Here is a 21559-nt window from a genome sequence, read left to right as displayed (position 1 = left end):
GATTTTGCACTTTCCAAGCACTTAGTAAAGTGCTCTGCACAAAGTAAGTGCTCAGTAAGTACGATTGAATGAATAAACTAGATTGTAAGCTCCCGAGGGCAGGAATTGAGTCCATTAACTTGATTCCCAAGTGCTCGGTACGGGTGCTCCACACATAGTAAGTGCTCAATTCATTCATTCATTCATTCATTCATTCAATCGTATTGAGCACTTACTGTGTGCAGAGCACTGTACTAAGCACTTGGGAAGTACAAGTTGGCAACATATAGAGACGGTCCCTACCCAACAGTGGGCTCACAGTCTGTGATTACCATCAGTCGATTGATTGAGTTAATTGTTTGGTTGATTGGAACGGTGGTGAGAGAAATGTGGGAACCCTTGGGGGTTGTAATAAAATAATAATGGTATTTGTTCAAGTGCTTACTATGTGCAAAACACTGTTCTAAGCGCTGGGGTAGATACAACACATTCAGGTTGTCCCACATGGGGCTCACAGTCTTAATCCCGTTTTACAGATGAGGTAACTGAGGCCCAGAGATGTTAAGTGACTTGCCCAAAGGCACACAGCTGACAAGTGGCGGAGCCAGGATTAGAACCCATGACTTCTGATGCCCAAGCCCGGGCTCTTGCCACTAAGCCATGATGCTTCTCGATAGGTTTGGCAGGGGCATTCAGGGAAAAGCATTCCAAAACTTGCCCACCCTTTTTCCTCCTGAAGGGCTCCCAAGTTGGGCACCAGGCAGGGCGGTGGCCGTCACGCCACGTGGAGTCCCGTGTGGGGTGACTAATTCCATATGACGACATTGGTGGGGGGAGGAGCAGTATTATGTAGCGTTTCCAATGCTCGTGAGGGCCTGGATTGGGAATGCCGCCCGATCCATCTCTTTACCTCATCCTGAAACACTTTCGGGGCCAGTCTAGCGCTTTGTCCATACTGACTTGCAGCCTTCTAATTTTGGTAAGCCTCAGCCACCACAAATATGTCCAAGGAGGAGCTGCGTCTCGCAACTGCTTCGGAAACTGACCTCCTCTGGAAGGGCTCGGGAGCTTCGAGGATGGGTGCCTGAAATCCCCATTAAACCATCTTTTATGCCTGGATTCCCAAGAGTGAAATCACCGGGGAAACATTCCTCGTTTGGCTGGAGAAATCTCGGTGGCAGGGCAGTGGCAAACATTAGATCGGTTGGAAGGGAGGGGGGTTTTTGCAGGCCACTCCTTAAAAATTGACCCCGGAGACATGTTAAAGTGGATCTCAAACAATCAGTCTATCCGTAGTATTTATTGAGCACCTACTCTGTGCAGAGCACCATACTAAGTGCTTGGGAGAGTACAATACTAACAGAATTTAGCAGATACCTTCCCTGCCCATATAGAGCCTATAGATCTTGATTTGCGAAGCCTGAGACAAGCCTGCGCAGTGGCTTAATCTCATAGGGGGGGACAGAAACCTAGAAACCAATTTACAATGTGGAAAATTAACCACGGGGTGATAGTAGGAACATAAATTTTTCTAGTCGAAAGTTAGCGTGGCACCTTCCACTGTAAAAAGCCAACTTCCAGGCCAGACGTGTTAAGATCAATTTTTTTTTAATGGCATTTGTTAAGCTTTTTTTTTTCAGTGGTATTTACTATGTGCTTATCATGTGCCAGGCACTGTAGTAAGCGAGGGGCTGATACACCATAATTGGGTTGAACACAGTCCCTGTCCCACATAGGGTTCACGGTCTTAAATGCCCATTTTACAGGTGAGGGAACTGAAACCCGGAGAGGTTGTGACTTTTCCAAGGTCGCGCAAGTGGAAACTCAGAGAAGTTGTGACTTTAACAAGGTGGCACAAGTGGAGGAGCCGGGCTTAGAACCCAGGTCCTTTGACTTCCAAGTCTGTGCTCTTGCCACAGGCCGCACTGCTTCTCGTTTTGTGGTGAACGTGTCTTTTTCCGAGGCGGGGAGTGGCCACGACCGACCTGAGGGAAGGCAAAGAGAGAAGGACTAGCCATTTTCTCTTCTTCTCTCCCTCGGCCAACTCAGGTGGACCGATGCTGCGACTCGTTTTCTCCTCTGATTCTAAAATGACCACACCAAACCGCCAGAGAGCTGGGCCCCTTTCCCCCCTGCAGATGGACTTTCCAGCCCCCTGTTTAAGTGCTTTGCTATTGAATGCCATGAAAAGTATCTTTCCTTCCCTATCTGCTTGAAATCGGCAGTACCCCCAGCCCCGGTGTCACCAAGCACTTGGCAGCCACTTCTGCATGAAATGATGACGATAATTAGGTCTTTGTTTTTGGCTGGCTGCCTGCCTGCCCCTGCTGTAGCAGCCACTGACTTTTCCACTTCCTCAGGCAATCCACTTCATTGTTCTCGCTGCTCTTCCTTGAAAGAAGTAGTCAATCCATCAATGGTATTTATTGAGTGCATGGTATATATTGAGTGCTTACATGTGCAGAGCACTTTACTGAGTCCTTGGGCGATTACAACAGAGTTGGTCTACATGTTCCCTGCCCCACAAGGAGCTTGCAGTCTAAAAGGGGGCTTACAATCTGGGAAAGCAGAGAGCAATTTTGGCCCGCTACGTTGTCATTCCTGGGAGATTCAGATCAATTGGCCCCTTCCTTTCGCTGGTTTAAGTGTTAGAAAAGCAGCATGGCCTAATGGAAAGAGAACGGGCCTGGGAATCAAAGGACTTGAGTTGTAATCCCAGCTCTGCCACAGACCTGCTGTGTGACTTTGGGCAAGTCACATCACTTCTCTGTGCCTCAGTTCCCTTCATGGCAGAATGAGGATTCAATACGCATTCATCCTCCTACTTAGATTGTGAGCCCCATGTGGGACCTGATTGTTGTGTATCTAACCTAGCGCTTAGTGGTGTTCTTGGTATATAGTAAGCAGTTAACACCTACCCTAATTATTATTATTATTCCCTGGGCATCATTTTCCTCTTCTAAAAATGGGGGTTCAATATCCGTTCCCCCTCTCCCTTAGACTGTGACTCCCTCATGGGATGGGGACTGTGGCCAGCCTGATGTATCTTCTGTCCACCCCCAGTGCTTTGGACAGTGCGTGGCACATAGCCCTAACACAGCATTATCATCATCATCAACTGTCACATAAACGTGGGCCTCAGGTTCAAATTACCAACAGTGCCAAGCTACAACATCGATACCTGCTTATGCAATTCACCGAATGTGATTTGGGTCTTAAATGAGTGAATGAAGTTTCTTTGAAGCCTGCACTTCAAGGATCCGCAGACCTGTGAGCGTTTATATCCAAATGAAACATGCGATCCCGGTTTAAAGAAATACTTTGGCCCTGTGGGAAATCCGGAGCCCTCCGTGATTCTTCCATAAATTGCCAAAGAGCCAGTAAGAGCGTGAAGCACCCTACTGATGTCTTGCAGTCGACTGCTGAGAAAAGTGAATTTTAGTAATTCTAGATTGCTCAGGACATTGCATTGTAAGGGCCGAGGGGGGATGGGAATCAAAGGTGGGTGAGGATCGCCTTTCCTTTGGGTAGTTTTTCAAGTTCATGGTGGAAATTCGATCCCAAATGAGCTGGAGTAAAATTAAAAAAAAGTTAAGATTACAGCTAATGACTGAATCCAATAACTTCTTCAGTGTTACCCCAGCTGGATTGGATTTGGTCAAATTGGGATTCATTCATTACTTTTGTGTCGGGTTTTCTGAGGGTTTTTTTCATCCATGTACAATGTAGTGTGATTCTTCCCAGTTGCTTGGTTATCCTCTTATTCATCCATTCAGTCGTATTTATTGATCAAGTCGCCCTTGACCCTGCCTAGTTCATTCATTCGTATTTATTGAACGCTTACTGTGTGCAGAACACTGCACAAAGCACTTGGGAGAGTACAATATAACAGTAAACAGACACATTCCCTGCCTACAACGAGTTAATAGTCTAGATGGGGAGACAGACATTAATATAAATAAATAAAATTGCAGGTATGTACGTAAGTACTGTGGGGCAGGAAGGGGGGATGAATAAAGGGAGCAAGTCAGGGGGATGCAGAGGGGAGTGAAAGAAGAGGAAAAGAGGGCTTAGGGAAGACTTCTTGGAGGAGATTTGCCTACAATAAGGCTTTTTGAAGCTGGGGAAAGTAGTTGTCAGATTTGAGGAGGGAGGGCCAGAGGAAGGATGTGGGCGAGGGCTTAGTGATGAGGTAGATGAGACTGAGGATCAGTGAAAAGATTATCATTAGAGGGGCAAAGTGTGCGGGCTGGATTGTAGTAGGAGAGTAGTGAGGTGAGATAGGAGGGGGCAGTAAGCGCTCAGTAAATACGATTGAATGAATGGATTGAGTGCTTTGTTTGACGTGGAGGTGGATGGGCAACCACTGAGGTTCTTGAAGAGTGGAGAAACATGACCTGAACGTTTTTGTAGAAAAATGATCAGGGCAGCAAAGTGAAGTATGGACTGGATGGGGAAGAGACTGGAGGCTGGGAGGTCAGCAAGGAGACTGATCCAGTAAACACAGAGAGAGAGAGAGAGAGAGAGAGAGAGAGAGAGAGAGAGAGAGAGTGTGTGTGTGTGTGTTTCTCTCTCTCCAATTTTAATGGTCCTTGTTAAGTGCTTACTATGTTCTGAATGCTGGGGTAGCTACAAGTTACTCAGGCTGGTTACAGTCCCTGTCCAACGTGGGCCTCACCATCTAAGTAGGAGGGAGAAGAGGTATTCATTTCATTCAATCCTATTTATTGAGCGGTTACTGTAATCCCCATTTTGCAGTTGGGGAAACTAAGACCCTGAGAAATCAAGTGACTTGCCCGAGGTCACACACAGACAGATGGGATTAGGATGAGAACCCAGATCCTCTGGCTCCCAGGCACATGCTTTATAATAATAATAATAATAATAATAATAATAATGTTGGTATTTGTTAAGCGCTTACTATGTGCCAAGCACTGTTCTAAGCGCTGAATCCACTGGGCCCTGCTGCTTACCCAGGTTAGAGAGGTCAGGGAAGTGGCAAAAGCCATCTAGGGGGAGAGAGGGAAGGAGAGGGCTGTACATGATGAAATCCAGCCTAGTCAATCAATTACTGGTATTTATGGAGCCCTTACTATGTACTAAGTGCTTGGAGAGCACAGTACAACAGAATTAGCAGGCTCATTCCATGCCCTCAGTGAGCTTACAGTCTAGAGAGAGATTTAGAGAAACTTCCACTTCTCGCATCCCCCAACCCATGTGTCCAGACCCCTTGTCCCTCGAGGTTGAGGGAGACAGGGTCACTGACCAAGCACTCGCCCTGGGCATGAGATAGACCATGGACCAGTACCCCCAGTTCTCCTGTAACGAGGGGGTTGCATCCATGGGAGAAATTAGATAAAGGAAAACTCTCCCTTAGGTTCTCGCCCATCCCAGTGCCGTACACCCACGCAGTTCCTTCTGAGAACACAATGCACAGAGTGAAAATAATAATAATAATGGCATTTATTAAGTGCTTACTATGTGCAAAGCACTGCTCTAAGTGCTGGGGAGGTTAAAAGGTGATCAGGTTGTCCCACGGGGGGCTCACAGTCTTCATCCCCATTTTACAGATGAGGGAACTGAGGCCCAGAGAAGTGAAGTGACTTGCCCAAAGTCACACAGCTGACAAGTGGCAGAGATGGGATTTGAACCCGTGACCTCTGACTCCAAAGCCCGGGCTCTTTCCACTAAACCACGCTGCTTCTCCTAAAAGGCTTGAGTGGCTGGAAGAATGTTTTCTCATTCCCTGATGGTATTCTTTCTGCAATGTGGGTGAGGAAACCCACATTGAGGCAGAATGAGGGGTATATATTCTCCGTTAAACACCTGTGCCCATAGGCATTTAAGTAATGCCATCGGAGTTCCCAGATGTCCTGTTTGGGCACTGAGGAAGGAGAAGGGAGACCAGCCTCTGCTCTCAAGGAACTGCCGGGGGCATTGGCAGAGTAGAAGTGTGGTTTGCAAAGCCAAGTGGGCATCAGGACAGGAGAAGGGTGGGAAAGAGAAGAAACGGGAGACAGGAAGGCTCGAGTGGCTGGGTCTTAAACCAACAGTTAACCCGGTTACTAGGATTAACTAGAATTTTAAGTTGGGACTTCGGTCAGGGCCTGCGGCTTCTGGTTCCAGCGGAGGAGGGAAGAATGCCAGAATGCCTGGAGGTGCCAAGAGAAGAGGCTTTAACCAAATCGGGAGCATCCTTCCCCAATCGATCGGTGGTTTTACTGAGTGCTCACCGCGTGCAGAGCCCTGTTCTAAGTGCTTTGGAAAGTGCAGTACAGTTGGCATGATCCCTGCCCGCCAGGAGTATATCGGCTAGTGGTGAGGCAGACAACAACCTAAATTAGTAGTGTGGTTAGCTGTTGTCCCGTTGGACATGTCAGAGGAGAACAATGTAAACATTTCTAGATTGCCCACGGATTTCATTTAATTTCAAACAACGACGCTAGATTAGTCAAAGGCGCTAGAGTGATCACCGTTGTCTCGATTCTAGGGAAGTCCTCCAGGTTTTGATGCCTGCTTAATGATTTATCCATATGTAGTTTGTGGATAAAACAGTTCCAAGTGTGTCGTCAAGCTCCCCTAACCCCAAAATATTAAGCAGGCAGGAATGTGGAATAATAGATCACTTTGAGACCGGCCAAAAACATTTCAGTAACAATCCGGGGCAGAGCTGGCCAGAGGCCAGCCGGATATACGCTATTCCCTCCCGTCACCCAACCATCGAGCTGGGAAGGTGTCTGCCGTTTCTGAATGTTCACGATTCTGCCCTCGACCCCAGGCCCCTGACTCCAGAGGAAATTGCGCAGAGGCGAGAGCTTGCCCGGCAAAGGCACGCGGAAAAGCTGGCCGCGGCTCAGGACCAAGCCCCCTCGGCCCCCAGGGGCCACGCGTCGGAATCGACTGCAAGGGACAACGCCACAAAAGGTATCCCTTCATTCCGTGGGTCTGCTTTTAATAGGGGCTATTTTAGGTCTTTCGGTCATTCAGCTGTGTAGCCCTGCTCTTAATAAGAAGAACAGGAAAAAATAGAATTGGGGTATTTGCTAAGCACATACTAAGGGCCCAGCTGAGCTCAGCGCTGGGGTGGTTACAAGGCGAGACAAGATCAGGGATGGGCTCTGCCCCATGTGGGGCTCGCAGTCTAAAGGGGAGGGAGAACAGGTATCTTAGCCCCATTTTGCAGATGAAAAAACTGAAGCCCAGAGAAGCGAAGTAACTTGCCCATGATCACAGAGCAGGCAAGTGGCAGAGCCGGGCTTGACTTCCGGGCCTGTGCTTTTTCCACACTAGGCCACACTGCTGCTCTATCACTCTTCAGGGCAGAGTTTGGGACCCCGTTGCCTTTATGTAGTGAATTAGGCATTTTACCAAGGTGTATTATCTCCCTACTGAAGGAATGTCACCCAGTAAGTCTATCAATTAATGGTATTTATTAAGCACTGTACTAAATTTGTGGCTGATTGGAATACAACAGACACGTTCCGTGCCCACAAGGAGCACCACCAGGCTTCCCCTCCACCTGTCCCTTAGGCCAGGACCTGGATAGACCCGAACCAGTAGGCCTCAATAATTAATAATAATAATAATGATGGCATTTGTTAAGTGCTTACTATGTGCCAAGCACTGTTCTAAGCGCTGGGGGGATACAAGGTAATCAGGTTTTCCCACGTGGGGCTCACAGTCCCCATTTCCAGATGAGGGAACTGAGGCACAGAGTAATTAAGTGACTTGCCCAAAGTCACACAGCTGACAAGCGGCGGAGCAGTCAACCCTGGGACTTGAGGAGAGAGCCCCAGGCCCCCTGAGAGGCACATTGGCCTTAGAGCGGGAGAATCTGGGGGAATCGTCAACTGATCAGGCAAATATTGGCAATTATTGAGAGCTTACTGGGTGCAGAGCACTGGACTAAGCTTGTGGGAGAGTATACCATAGCAGAGTTGGTGGGCACGTTCTCTCACCCAAAGCAACTTGGCTCACGTCACACAGCTCAGCTCCCCTCTGGCCGAGAGAGGACGGGGCCCAGTCTGAGACCGTGGCATGTGGAAGCCAAAGACGCTCCACTCCGGGACCGACCCACCAGTATTTTTTAGTGAGCACTTAGTGGGTGCCAAGCATTGTACTAAGTGGTTGGGAGAAGACAATACAGTAGAATTGAGAAGCAGCATAGCGTAGTGGATAGAACATGGGCTTGGGAATCAGAAGGTCATGGGTTCTAATCCCAGCTCTGCCACTTAATTATAATAATAATGATGATGGCATTTGTTAAGCGCTTACTATGTGCAGAGCACTGTTCTAAGCGCTGGGGGTGGGGATACAAGGGGATCAAGTTGTTCACGTGGGGCTCACAGTCTTAATCCCCATTTTACAGATGAGGTAACTGAGGCTCAGAAAAGTTAAGTGACTTGCCCAAGGTCACACAGCAGACATGTGGTGGAGTTGGGATTCAAACCCATGACCTCTGACTCCAAAGCCTGCGCTCTTTCCACTGAGCCACGCTGCTTCACTTGTCTGCTGTGTGACCTTGGACAAGTCACTTCACTTCTCTGTGCTTCAGTTTCCTCATCTATGAAATGAGGAGTGAGACTGTGAGCCCCACGTGGGACAGGGACCGTGTCCAGCCTGATTTGTTGGTTCCACCCCGGCGCTTAGTACAGTGCCTGGCACTTAGTAAGCGCTTCACAAATGCCATAATTATTATCGTTATTATTAGAATTGGTAGAAACAAACCCTGCCCACCAGGAGGTTACAGTCTAGCTGGGGAGGGCCCAATCAAACTCTTGTCTGCTTCCTGCCTGCCTGGGTTGAGGGTGGGCCTGGCCCTTTGGCTTTTAAGCCGATCTCTTCCAGCGCTTAGTACAGTGCTTTGCACCTAGTAAGCGCTTAACAAATACCATTATTATTACTATTATTATTATTATTATTATCTCTTCCCCCACTCGTCATATATCAGTCTCTCCCTGACCTGATCTCTCCTCCCGGCTTCCCTCCCCAGCCCACAGCAGAGCCTGTCCCTCAGCCGCCAGATCCGTCCAGTCCAGATCCGATCGAGATGGCTGGCGGGGGGGCCCTGACCCTGCAGGAACCATTCTTACCCGTCATTATTCCTTCGTTTCGCTCAGGTGCCGAGCTGCAGCTCCCTGACCAGATGGAGAGCTTGACCCTCAAACCAGGGGAGCAGGAAGCTGACAACAAAGAGTCTTTCATCGCTTTTGCTCGAGTATTCAGCGGGGTGGTGCGCAAAGGGCAAAAGATTTTCGTCCTGGGGCCCAAATACGATCCTGCTGAATTTTTGCAGAAGGTAAGAGATGGCAGCCCTCCCATGTGGAGTTTGGGATCCATCCAGGGGGCAGAATTGATGTTTGGCCCAAGTGGGTGGCGATTTTTATCCGTGAAAGGGGTTGGATTTTGCCAGGTAATGTTTCCCTCCCTAGCAGTGCAAATGAGTTTTTCTTCAAGAGCTTGATTCTGCCCCAGGGTGCTTAGCCTATCATTTCCAGAATGATCTAGAGCGATCAAATCCAATCCACTAAGAAAGAGCTTTGCACACCTTCCTGCCCCTCACTGGTCTGGGGTGCCCACCTCATTCTACAGAGGCCCAGAGTAGCAGTTTTCTCTCATTATTGGTAATGGGCAGCCGTATTTACTGGAAACAGTACAGGGAAGATTCGTTGCGGTGGTGTCTTTAGAAGCAACAGTGACATTTTTTGGCATTGAGAAAGTGTGTTCCGTCAATTTTAGCTCCCTAAATCCACCCCTGAAATTTCAGCGCAGAATGATTTGTTAGGGGCCGAAGAGTTAAGAGTTTGCACTTCGTGGTTTAAACAAGAAGAAACGTGTGCACCGCAAACACATGGGTGCCATTCCAAACCCTCGGAGAAGTTAACTGGGTGGTTGGTGGAATTTTGGAAAGCCCACGTGGGATTATTGTGGCAACTGGGCCTGTGCCTCAAAGTTGTATGATACCCAGCTCCCAGCTGTCCGTTATCACTGAGAGGCTCGGGCTTTTTGTAGATAATTCCGGACCCCCGTCTCCTCAGGCTGGGGTTTTGCCCAGGCAAGTGAAGGGTTTGTGTGGCAGGAAGGTTCCTTCGGGTTGGCCCTCTCCACCAAATTCACTCTCAACCCCTGCCTTTCCTGGCTCGCTTGCCGGGTGGCCGGCTCCCGACAGGGCTTCTGCTCTGGCAACCCGGTTCCTCAGTAAATTCCCCCACTCCGCATCTCAGGTACTTCTGGTAGAAGCAGGGTGGCCTAGTGGAAACTGCCCGGGCCTGGAATGAACTACCTGTTCCCCGTCCCCCTTAGACTGTGAGCCCCGTGTGGGACAGGGACCTTATCCTATATCTCCCCCAGAGCTTAGTACAATGCTTGGGGCATAGCAAGCACTCAACAGATATCTCAGTAATTCATATTATTAGGTGCCCTACGCAGGCTCCCCTTTCCAGCCTCCACCACAGCTCGTTGGTGGCCGTCCCCGGGAGAGAAGCAGGGATTATTCCCTTGGAATCACAATTCTGCCTGCTTGTGTGTCCCACTCCTGGCTCCCCTGATCTCCATCTCCCCTCTGTTTCCCCTGACCTCTAGCAACCCTTGGAAACTGGTAGGGAACCATTCTTGGCCAGTTACCTCATAATGCAGATGGCACCAGAACCACCCTCAGGGACCCTTTCTCCCTTCCTTCCCCTTATCTCCCAGCATTAGGAAGACCAAGGAGACCCGCTCCTACCTGGCAAAGTTTCTGGAAGTTTGCTTTGTGCCTGGGGTGAAGTCTTGAGCATTCAAATTCCCAGATTACCCAAGTGCCCTGTGGTTAAGCCACCCTGGAAGGCAATAATAATAACAGTAATAATGGCATTTATTAAGCACTTACTATGTGCCAAGAACTGTTCTAAGCGCTGGGTGGATACAAGGTAATCAGGTTGTCCCATGTGGGGCTCACAATCTTAATCCCCATTTTACTGATGAGTGCACTGAGGCACAGTGAAGTGACTTGCCCAAAGTCACACAGCTGACAAGTGGCGGAACTGGGATTAGAACCCGTGACCTCTGACTCCCAAGCCCGTGCTCTTTCATCTGAGCCACGCTTAACATAATGGCACATGTTAAGTGCTTACTGTGTGCCAAGCACTGTGCTAAGCGCTGGTGTAGATACAAGTTAATCAGGTTGGACACAGTTCCTGTCCCACATTGGGCTCACACTCTTAATCCCCATTTTTTAGAGATGAGATAAGCAAGGCATAGAGAAGTTAAGCAATTTGCCCAAAGTCACACAGCACATATGGCAGAGCCGGAATTAGAACCCAGGGCCTTCTGACCCCCAGGCTCGGGCTCTATCCTCTAAGCCGTGTTGCTTCTCTAATACTAAGCGCTTAGTACAGTGCTCTGCACGCAGTAAGCGCTCAATAAATACGATTGAATGACTGAAGGAATAATACTACTGTGAACAATTGCGGTATTCATTAAGTGGTCTCAGCAGGTTCCGCTCCCCGTCCCGTGGACCGGCAGGTCCGTTTTATCATTCGGGGAGTCCGAGTTCTCAGGAGCGGCAGGCCTCCTCGTTGATCCGAGCCACCGAGGCCCAGCCGGTCGAGTTCACCTGGAGAGGCGTCTCCCCCAGATCAGAACCCCGGGATCAATCAGAGGAACGGGAGTCTAATGATTGCCATCTGTGGAGTGACTTAACTTTTTTGGATGCCATAGCGAATAGTTTGATGTTGGCCCCCGACATACATTAAGAATGATGAATGGTTCTCCAACACGAGTTTCCAAATTCTTGATTCTCCCTGCGCCCCCAAATGAGCGCTAGTCATGCAGTCTGAGGGAGCGAAAGAGGTCGGACGCTAGTTCTCTGAAAGCCTTGCATGTGACTCTCTTCCTTGGGAGATTTGAGAAGTAGCGTGGCTTAGTGGAAAGAGCCCGGGCTTGGGAGTCAGAGGTCGTGGGTTCTAATCCCAGCTCCCCCACTTGTCAGCTGTGTGACCTTGGGCAAGTCACTTAACTTTTCTGTGCCTCAGTGACCTCATCTGTAAAATTGGGGTGAAGACTGTGAGCCCCACGTGGGACAACCTGATGACCTTGTATCTACCCCAGCGCTTAGAACAGTGCTTGGCGCATAATAAGCGCTTAACAAATACCATCATTGTTGTTACTATTGTTATTTGGGGCAGGTTGTTCAAACCGTTTGCCTCGGCCCCTCTGTGGCTCAGAGCCGCTGCTGTCCAAGAGAAGGGGTGGAAGGGGTTCCCGTGGTCTGGAGTTGGCCCGGTCTGCTCTTTTCAGTGTTCTTCGTACCACAGAGGGAGCACGTTCTTACAGTGATTGGTTTGGGCATCAACAGCCGATCCATTTCTCTCGGATCAGGTACCGTCAGGCAGCAGGACGTGCCACGACGAACTTCCTCCGGTGCCCCACCTGGCATGCTGCACCCTCGAGAGCCTGTACCTGCTGATGGGAAGGGATCTGGAGGACCTCCAGGAAGTGCCCCCAGGCAACGTGCTCGGTAGGACCAAGGGGCGGGGGACGGGGGCGTCTTTTCGGCCACCTTGCGGCCTACAGATCTGCTCCATGGCCGATGTTGGGACTCTGCCCCTTCTCGCCTCTCCCTCAGCCGCCCGTCCAACCCAGGCCGACGCCTTGTGCAGAGGAGGGCAGGCTGTAGGGGTGAGGCGCAGGAAACAAGGGACGATGCGGGCGTAAGGGGCAATTTTAATTTACCTCTCCCTTCCTTTCCTCAAGACAACTAGTACCAGCTGACAGGGTTCCACCAGTGGCTGAAATGGCCGACAGGGATCTTTCCATTGCAGTGCCCGCTGGATAAGGGTTGAGTGAAAGCTCTTCCTTAATTCCGCTCTCTGCCCTTGATGTTGGCATGTTTCCTCCGCCGGCCTGCGCAGTCACTTCCACCTAGCCAGTCTCCCAGCCTGGCTCCCTCCCGTGAATGAACCCATCAAGCCAGGATGGTCCTCTCCCCCGGGCAAGCCAACTATTGCTATGGTTTCCTGTTCTGGCCATTGACCGTGTGGCACAGCTGTATGGGAGCACTAAGTAACCTCCCCTTTCCTCGTGGGCACTGTTGACCGTACCTTCAGGCCCTGGAGCAACTTTGGGGGTGTGGGAGCTGTGGGTGAGGACTTGGGTGGTTAGAGATTTGGGGAATCCTTTGAACAGTAGTTTCCTCAGGGTGGGGGGGCTTCCAGCCTCGCCACCCCAGGCCAGCTTCCTTGTGGCGCTGTCCGAGCAAGCATGATGGTGAGGGAAGGGCCTGGGAGTAGGGGAGTGGGAGATTGGGGATTGCAGGTAGGTGACAGCTATAGACGGTGGACGTTTGGGCAGGGGCCGCCGAGAGGCACCAGCTTCCCGAGCGAGAGGCAAGCTCCTTAGGCCAGCCGGAGTCAGCCCTGCAAACTGCCACGGCTTCCTGGGCAGTGTGTTTCTACTCTTTTGCTTGCATTCGGGGTGCAGAAGCCTTTTCCTGCCCCAGCCTAGCCTCCCGATTCTCAGTCCCCCTGGACTCCAGAACCCCTGCTGTTTTCCTCCCGCTCCAAGTAGTGGAGACGCTCACACGTTAAGGGTTAAATGTCACCAGGGAACTCTTATTCCCGACTTGAATTTGAAATGGTGAATGAAATGTGTTTGAAATGGAAAATCCCCTCCAGGCTTCCATGGCTAGTGATGGAACGACTTCCAGATCTCTCCTCCTCCTCCGACAGGTCAGCGGGCGGGATTTCTCTTCCCACACTGCCACAAGGCACGACATCTCAACTGGGAAGGTCTGACACCTTTACTCAGGAGGCTTTTGGGTTTGGTAGCCTCTTTTCTCTTTAGAAGTACTTTGGGAAGGTACGATTGAGGGCCTGTTGTTTTCGTTTGGTGCCGTTCCTCCGGCTGTCCCTGGGGAGGGAGATAGCATCTGGCTTCTCAGTGGCCCGAGAGGATTCTGCAAGTCAGAGAAGCAGGGAGAAGCAGGCTTTTCTTGCCTGCCTCTAGAGGCCTTGGCACCGCTAAAGCCCTGCCTACTAGCTCTGAGAAAGGGAAGGATGGTTCTGCTCGAGAATCTTGCTTGTTTGCGTGGAGTTTGGAGGTCTGTTGGTGAGGGGTGGGAATAATAATAATAATAATAATGATGGTATTTGTTAAGCACTTACTATGTGCAAAGCACTGTTCTAAGCTCTGGGGGGGATACAAGGTGATCAGGTTGTCCCACTTGAGGCTCACGGTGTTAATCCACATTTTACAGATGAGGGAACTGAGGCACAGAGAAGTTGTGACTTGCCCAAAGTCACACAGCTGACAATTGGTGGAGTCGGAATTTGAACCCATGACCTCTGACTCCAAAGTCCGGGCTCTTTCCACTGAGCCACGCTGAATGAGCCCTGGGCGATGGGTCAGAATAGGCCCATGGCGAGAAGCGGGATGGATCCTGGGAACAGGCCCAGCTGTTTTTGGGTCGTTGTTCTTGCCTCTGCCCTGGCTGGACCCCCATTAATAATAATAATAATGGCATTCGTTAAGTGCTTACTATGTGCCAAGCACTGTTCTAAGCACTTGGGGGCTGGGGGCGGGGGGGGGGAATCAGCCTCAAGCAACGGGCCTGGAGCCTGAAGTGACCCAGATGAGGTTAAACCATTAGCACTGCCCTGTCCCCAGGGGAGAATTAAAGCAGGGGATCAGCAACTTGCTGGCGGAGGAAATTAGCTGGGCAGCCCTCCAGCATCCTCCACAGAACCATCTTGACATTCGTTCGGCATCTGTCAAGGCACGGGGCGTCATCCCCAAATAATAATTAATAACAATTATGGTGTTTGTTAAGCGCTCACTATGTGGAAGCACTGTTCTAAACGCTGGGATAGACACAAGGTAATCAGGTTGTCCCACGTGGGAAATCACAGTCTTCATCCCCATTTTACAGATGAGGTAACTGAGACACAGAGAAGTTAAGTGACTTACCTAAGGTCACACAGCGGACAAGTGGCGGGGCCGAGATTAGAACCCACGTCCTCTGACTCCCAAGCCTGGGCTCTTTCCGCCAAGCCCCGCTGCTTCTCTAATAGGCCCCAAAGCCCCCAAAGGTCCCTAAAGGCCTATTCCTCTTGTTTCTCAGCACCCAGGTTAGCCAAGACCATTCATTCATTCAATCATATTTATTAAGCACTTACTGTGTGCAGCGCACTGTACTAATCATGTGAGCCGCAGCATTCCAAGCCAGGGCCCAGTCTGCTACTAGAAAGGAAAGCTCCCAAGAGCCGGGAAAATCATGCTAGAGGAGAAAGGGAGTTCCGGAGTTCTGCCCAGATGGGAGTGGACCGAAGATAGTTCTGGAATTGGACCGGCAACAGACTGATGGACCAGCCAGGTATTAACACAGCTCACATCCCCCAGTGGTCCCTTCCAGGGTCCCAGCCAAGGAAACGGGTTGAACCAGTCAGCGGTATTTATTGAGCACCTACTGGGAGCAGAGCACCATACTCAGCGCTCGGCAGATAACGATGATTAGAGTAGGTAGGAGCTGACAGTTGAGGGGGGCGGATGTTGACACGGCGACTCTGGGCTCGACCCAAATGCCATGGTGATGATGACCCCGGCACCTCTTACCCCTGGGCTCCTCCCCACCTTGTTTGCGCTGGCATAGCCAGAGTCGCTTAGGATGGGTTTGGGCAGAAGGCGATCCCCCCATCCTGAAGGTAAATTTGCCCCATGGATGGTCGCCTGACTTTTCCTCTCACTGGGTGGGTGCTTCCTGGGCCAGGCAAGATAATAATAATAATGATGGCATTTATTAATGGGGGAGGTACAAGGTGATCAGGTTGTCCCACGGGGGGCTCACAGTCTTCATCCCCATTTTACAGATGAGGGAACTGAGGCCCAGAGAAGCGAAGTGACTTGCCCAAAGTCACACAGCTGACAAGTGGCGGAGCTGGGATTTGAACCCATGACCTCTGAGTCCAAAGCCCGGGCTCTTTCCACTGAGCCACACTACTTCTCTAAGATGGAACCCTTCGGTGACGGGATCCACTCTGGGTGCCCCTCCAAGGCTCCCTCTTTCCCAGCCGAGGAGCCCTCGAAGGACTCCTTTCCCGCTGGCAGCCGGGAGGCCCCAGTAGGCTCCCACTTTCCTAACTGAGCAGCCCTCCTGCTTACCACCTTTCTGAGACCCCACTCTCATTGAAAAAGCAAGACATTGCGGACGTGGAGATGGACACCACTGGCCCCGTATGCTTCCCATCCAAAAAGAGGTTCTGTAGAGGCAGATTTATCAGTCCCAGATGAAATTCCGTGCTAGAGAAATAGATGAAAACATCATATGGACAACTTGAACAATTGAGTCTTCTCTCAAATAGACACCCAGCTCACTCTCCTTGAGCCTGGAAAAGACAGCTTCTCTTGTGGCCTGGGCTTCAACCGTGCGGCGATCTTGTCCGATAGGACTTCCCAGCCTGGAAGCCGCCGAACTCGAAATTGAGACCACTGGGGTTCTCCCCAGGCTGAAACGGGGGCAGAGGAAAGATGAAGAATTCCCCAAACCGTATTTTTTTCACCTCCCCGGCCTTCCTGAGAGCCCCGTTAGACTGGGCCGCTCTATAAATAGCCTCTTGTGACCGCGTCACGTTAAAATTTGTGGGAAATTGAATTAAGTTTCCAAATCTCCAGCTCTATCATGGAAACTTCAGATCGGTTCCAGATGTGTCAATCGCCTTTTCAAGTTCTGCAGCAAGATCCTCCAGAGTAATGTGATACCCTAGCCTTTTTTTTTTTCCACCTTGGCATAGAGAATATAATGAATATCAGTAAACTTGGCCTCTACTGGCTTTGGTTAGTAGTGGTCAGTCACCGTGATTATCCTGAGCGGTTTCTAAGTTAGGGAGGGTGTAGCGAAAGCGGCTGTCTGTACAGTCTCTCCATCATATGGAACTGCTGAAGAGCAAAGGGCCTTTGAAGAGTTTTATTAACCAATTCAACTTAAGGTTTATTTCATGAAAAAGCCTTAAAAGGGACCATTTGTCTCAATGGTGATACCTTGATTCCCCCTCTCCTTCCTCTCCTTCTATTAAAGTGTTTCCTGTGAGTTGGAGTGGTAAATTAAAATATTCTTCAAATCAGGATAGACTACAAAGGATGGATTTCATTTGCAAAGTGTTTTTGAAGTCTCCGTTATTAGTGCTAATACTTTTCAATGCATCACTCGCTGTCAGCAACTTGGTTTCAGTTTTAAGAGGGTCCACTCTTCTAGGCCTTCCCCAATTAAGCCCTCTTTTCCCCGACTCCTTCTCCCTTCTGTACAGTCTATATACTTGGGTCTGTATCTTTGGGGCATTGGGTATTCACCCCACCCTCAGCCGCTCAGCACTCGTTTGGATCTGTAAACTACTTATATTAATGCCTGCCTTTCCCTCTAAACTGTAAGCTTGTTGTAGGCCGGGGACGTGTCTACCAGCTCCGTTATATTGTACTCTCCTAAAGGCTTAGTTCAGAGCGCTGCACATGGGAAGCGCTCAATAAATACCACTGATTGATTGATCTAGGTGCGGAGCGATGTGATCCCATCTTCAGAGCTCTGCGGCGACCTTGAAAATCCTAGGGACTTGGGTGGGACCGTCTGCCCCTTCTGGGGTTTTCCTTCCACTCTTCCCCACTCCCCACCTCCACTCCCATCCCCTGTTGGCTTATCCCTTAGGAGTGCCAGTGATCTAGGCTTGATTTAGCTCCGTCGCCATTTCCACTTCTGGCTCCGGGGACCCCCATTCATTCAATGGTATTTATTGAGCGCTTACTGTGTGCAGAGCACTGTACTAAGCGCTTGGGAAGTACAGTTTCTGGAGGCTGTCAAAATAGTCTTCAAGGCCCAGGTCTGCCAACCCAAGCGTGGTAGATTATCTGCTGGAAAATAAATAGGAGAAAGTGGAAAAAGTAAAAAAACCTGGTCTGGGAAAGGAAACTTTGGCTCGAGGCTGGCTGGGGAGGGGTTGACAAAAGATCGGCAGTGCTCCGTTTGCCCGGGCAGGGTTGCTTCTCTGGAGCTGCTTTTGGCGGGGTCGGAGGCATTGGGTTCCCCTTGAAATGTTGGTGTCTTAGAGCAGGTGGAAGGTCTTTCTTGGTTTGGCTCCTATACATCACTCACCTCGAAGGTGGCCACCACACCAGGGTGACTGGGACTGGCCTGTGAAGTCCTGGGGCACTCTCTTGAGATTCTCTCCTCCAGAAATGTTTAGGGACGCCCTTGCCCCACCACCCTAGCTCTGTAACGGCTCTGCCCTACCCAGTCCTCCCACAGCTTCGTAATTGGTAACTGCTCCACCATCTGATGGCAAGCTCAAATTTTCAGCGAGCATGTCTGATAGAACATGTCTGATAGATGTCCTGCGCCAAGGACATGCACAACGCCCTGCTGGACTGCTCCAACAAGATCACCGGCAAGCTGCCCTCCCCCGGGGGCCTGTAGCCACCACCACCGGCCCGAGCCGGAGGACGGAGGGGACAGAGGGGACGGAGGGGACGAGTTGAAACTGGATATTGGCGGGCGGAGCCTCTTGTGTGAAGAACCCTAATCTGCAAACCCTGTCTGCTGCTCTTGTGTCTGTGATGAAGTCTGTGAGCCCCACTTGGGACAACCCCATGACCTTGAATCTACCCCAGTGCTTAGAACATCGTTTGGCACTTAGTAAGCACTTAACAAATACCGTTTTAGCGCTTAGAACAGTGCTTTGCACATAGCGCTTAACCAGCGTGGCTCAGTGGAAAGAGCCTGGGCTTTGGAGTCAGAGGTCCTGGGTTCAAATCCTGGCTCCGCCAATTGTCAGCTGTGTGACTTTGGGCAAGTCACTTCACTTCTCTGGGCCTCAGTTCCCTCATGTGTAAAATGGGGATGAAGACTGTGAGCCCCCTGTGGGACGACCTGATCACCTTGTAACCTCCCTGGCACTTAGAACAGTGCTTTGCACATAGTAAGCACTTAATAAATGCCATTATTATTATTATTATTATAGAACCCAGTTTGCAGGTCTCTAGAAGATTACTTCTGAGTGATTATTACTTCTTATATACTAATAACAATAATAATAACTGTATTGAGGACTTACTGTGTGCAAAGCACTGTCCTAAGTGTTTGGGAGAGTACAGTAGAACATCAGACACACTCCCTGCCCACAAGGAGCTAACAGTCTAGAGAGTTCCATCACCCAAATGTTGATGGCGGTGCAGGAGGAATAGGGTGCCTTCTCTCCCACCCCATAGTTCCACCTCAAAAATCAGGCGGAGGAAGCAGGCGAGGGGTAGTCCCCCTCTAGACCGAAAGGTCCTTGTCTACAAATCTGTTGTGTTGCACTCTCCCGAGGGTTTAGTACAATGTTTTGCACATAGTAAGCACTCAATAAATAGTAATAAATAATAGAGAAGCAGTGTGGCTACATAAGCAGCGTAGCTCAATGGAAAGAGCAAGGGCTTTGAAGTCAGAGGTCATGGGTTCAAATTCCGGCCCTGCTAATTGTCAGCTGTGTGACTTTGGGCAAGTCACTTAACTTCTCTGTGCCTCAGTTACTTCATTTGTAAAATGGGGATTAAGACTGTGAACCCCAATGTGGGACAACCTGATCACCTTGTAACCTCCCCAGCGCTTAGAACAGTGCTTTGCACATAGTAAGAGCTTAATAAATGCCATTATTATTATTATTATTATAAATACGATTGATTATTAAGGCAGATAGGGCTGGTTAGGAGGGATTAGGCGGCAGCCTAATCTACTGGTCTGTGAGTTGGAAAATCAATCAATCAATCAAATTGATTGAGTGCTTAGTGTGTGCAGAGCACTGTACTAAGCACTTGGGAGGGGACAATATAACAGTATAACAGAGTTGGTAGACACATTCCTTGCCCACAGCAAGCTTACAGTCTCGCGGTCTTGTCTTGACTTCTGCCGTCGAATCGTTTCCGACCCATAGCGACCCCACGGGTGCATCTTTCCCAGACCACCCCGCTCTCCACCTGCAATTGTTCTGGTTATGGATCTGTAGAGTTTTCTTAGTAAAAATATGCAAGCGGTTTACCACTTCCGCCTTCCGCGCAGTAAACTTGATTCTCCACCCTCGATTCTCTCCCATGCCGCTGCAGCCCAGCATGGGTGAGTTTTGACTTGTAGCAGATTGCCTTCCACTCACTAGCCACTGTCCAAGGCAGGAATGGAATGGGTAGGCCTCTGCTTGACTCCCCCTCTCAGAGGTGAAACTGGTAGAGTACTAGAAACTCTCCAGGTACGACCCTGAGAGGCCACAGTCTAGAGGAGACAGATGTTAATGTAAGTAAACCATGATTAGGTACATAAAGTCTGTTGGAGGGGGCTATGAATAAAGGGAGCTAGTCAGGGTGATGCAGAAGGGAGTGGGAGAAGAGGAAATGAGGACTTAGTCAGGGAAGGCATCTTGGAAGAGATGTCCCTTTAATAAGGCTTTGAAGGTGAGAAGAGTAATTGTCAGCTATGAAGAAGGAAGGCGTTCCAGGCCAGAGGCAGGACGTGGACAAGAGGTTGGTGGTGAGATAGACAAGACTGAGTCACAGTGAGTAGGTTAGTTGGCATTAGAAGAATGGAATGTGCAGGCTGGGTTGTAGGAGAGTAGCGAGGTATAGGTTGGAGGGAGCCAGGTGATTGGATTCTGGATTCTGGTCCAGATCTAGATTCTCATTCCATCTCTGCCACTGGCCTGTTCTGTGTGATCCCAGACAAGGCACCTAATCATTTTCAGAAATGAAGAAATCCTATCAACCAGAGGCATTTGTTGAGCTCTTACTTTGTGCAGAGCACTGTTCAAATGCTTGGGGAAGGGCAGTCCACTGATAGTCACGATCGCTGCCCTCCAGGTTACAATCCCTTCTTTTGTCACACCTTCGTGGGCTCCGTCTCGTGGTGGCTCCTTCCATTTCGGCCTTCAAACATACCCACGCCTTCCCTATCCTGAAAAACCACCTATCCTGGACTCCCTGCTCCATCTAGTTCTTGTTCCATTTCTCTCCTCCCATTCCTGTCAAACTTTCTTGAACGGTTTGTTCCTTTCCTCCAACTTCCTCCTCAGCTCACTACTACTTGGCTTCAACCCCTTTCAGTCCACTGAGACTGCTCTCTCCAAAATCACCAATGACTTCCTACCCGTCAAATCCAAGGTTTCTATCCTAGTCCTCCTTGACTTCATGCCTGCCTTTATTTGCCTGCCTTTGGCCCTGTGGACCGTCCCCTGCTCCTGGCCCCGTATCCAACCTCAGTTTCACCGACACTGTCCTCTCCTGGTTCTCCTCTTCCCTCTCCGGCTGCTTCTTCTCCATCTCCTCCACCAGCTCTTCCTCTCTGTCCCATCCCCTAGCTCTGGAAGTCCCCCAAAGCTCAGGTCTGGGCCCCCTTTCTCTTCTCAGTCTGTGTTCACTCCTCATCATGAATGGTATTTATCGAGTGGCTCAGTGGAAAGAGCGTGGTCTTGGGAGTCAGAGGTCATGGGTTCTAATCCCAACTCTGGCACTTGTCTGCTGTGTGACTTTGGGCAAGTCACTTAACTTCTCTGGGCCTCAGTTACCTCATCTGTAAAATGGGGATTAAGACTGTGAACCT

At 50.0% G+C, this 21559-nt stretch overlaps 1 protein-coding gene and 1 non-coding gene across 3 annotated transcripts in view; one reads left to right on the top strand and one right to left on the bottom strand.

Moving 5' to 3' along the window:
• Nucleotides 1-21559, top strand: part of EFL1 (elongation factor like GTPase 1) — a 229045-nt gene that overhangs the window by 72759 nt on the left and 134727 nt on the right. For both annotated transcript variants that reach the window (XM_038767270.1, XM_038767271.1), the window contains exons 13-15: nucleotides 6758-6903; nucleotides 9099-9277; nucleotides 12337-12475. In XM_038767270.1, the coding sequence (XP_038623198.1) occupies nucleotides 6758-6903; nucleotides 9099-9277; nucleotides 12337-12475 (464 nt within the window). The remainder of the gene's footprint in view (nucleotides 1-6757; nucleotides 6904-9098; nucleotides 9278-12336; nucleotides 12476-21559) is intronic.
• LOC119946307 lies at nucleotides 20097-20234 on the bottom strand. Its single transcript, XR_005456413.1, has one exon. It is a non-coding gene; the product is annotated as a small nucleolar RNA SNORA7 (small nucleolar RNA).

The sequence above is a fragment of the Tachyglossus aculeatus genome, chromosome 26, assembly GCF_015852505.1.
Source record: "Tachyglossus aculeatus isolate mTacAcu1 chromosome 26, mTacAcu1.pri, whole genome shotgun sequence".
NCBI lineage: Eukaryota > Metazoa > Chordata > Mammalia > Monotremata > Tachyglossidae > Tachyglossus > Tachyglossus aculeatus.
The sequence above is the reverse complement of the archived record's forward strand: the minus strand, read 5'-3'. Positions and strand labels throughout refer to the sequence as shown.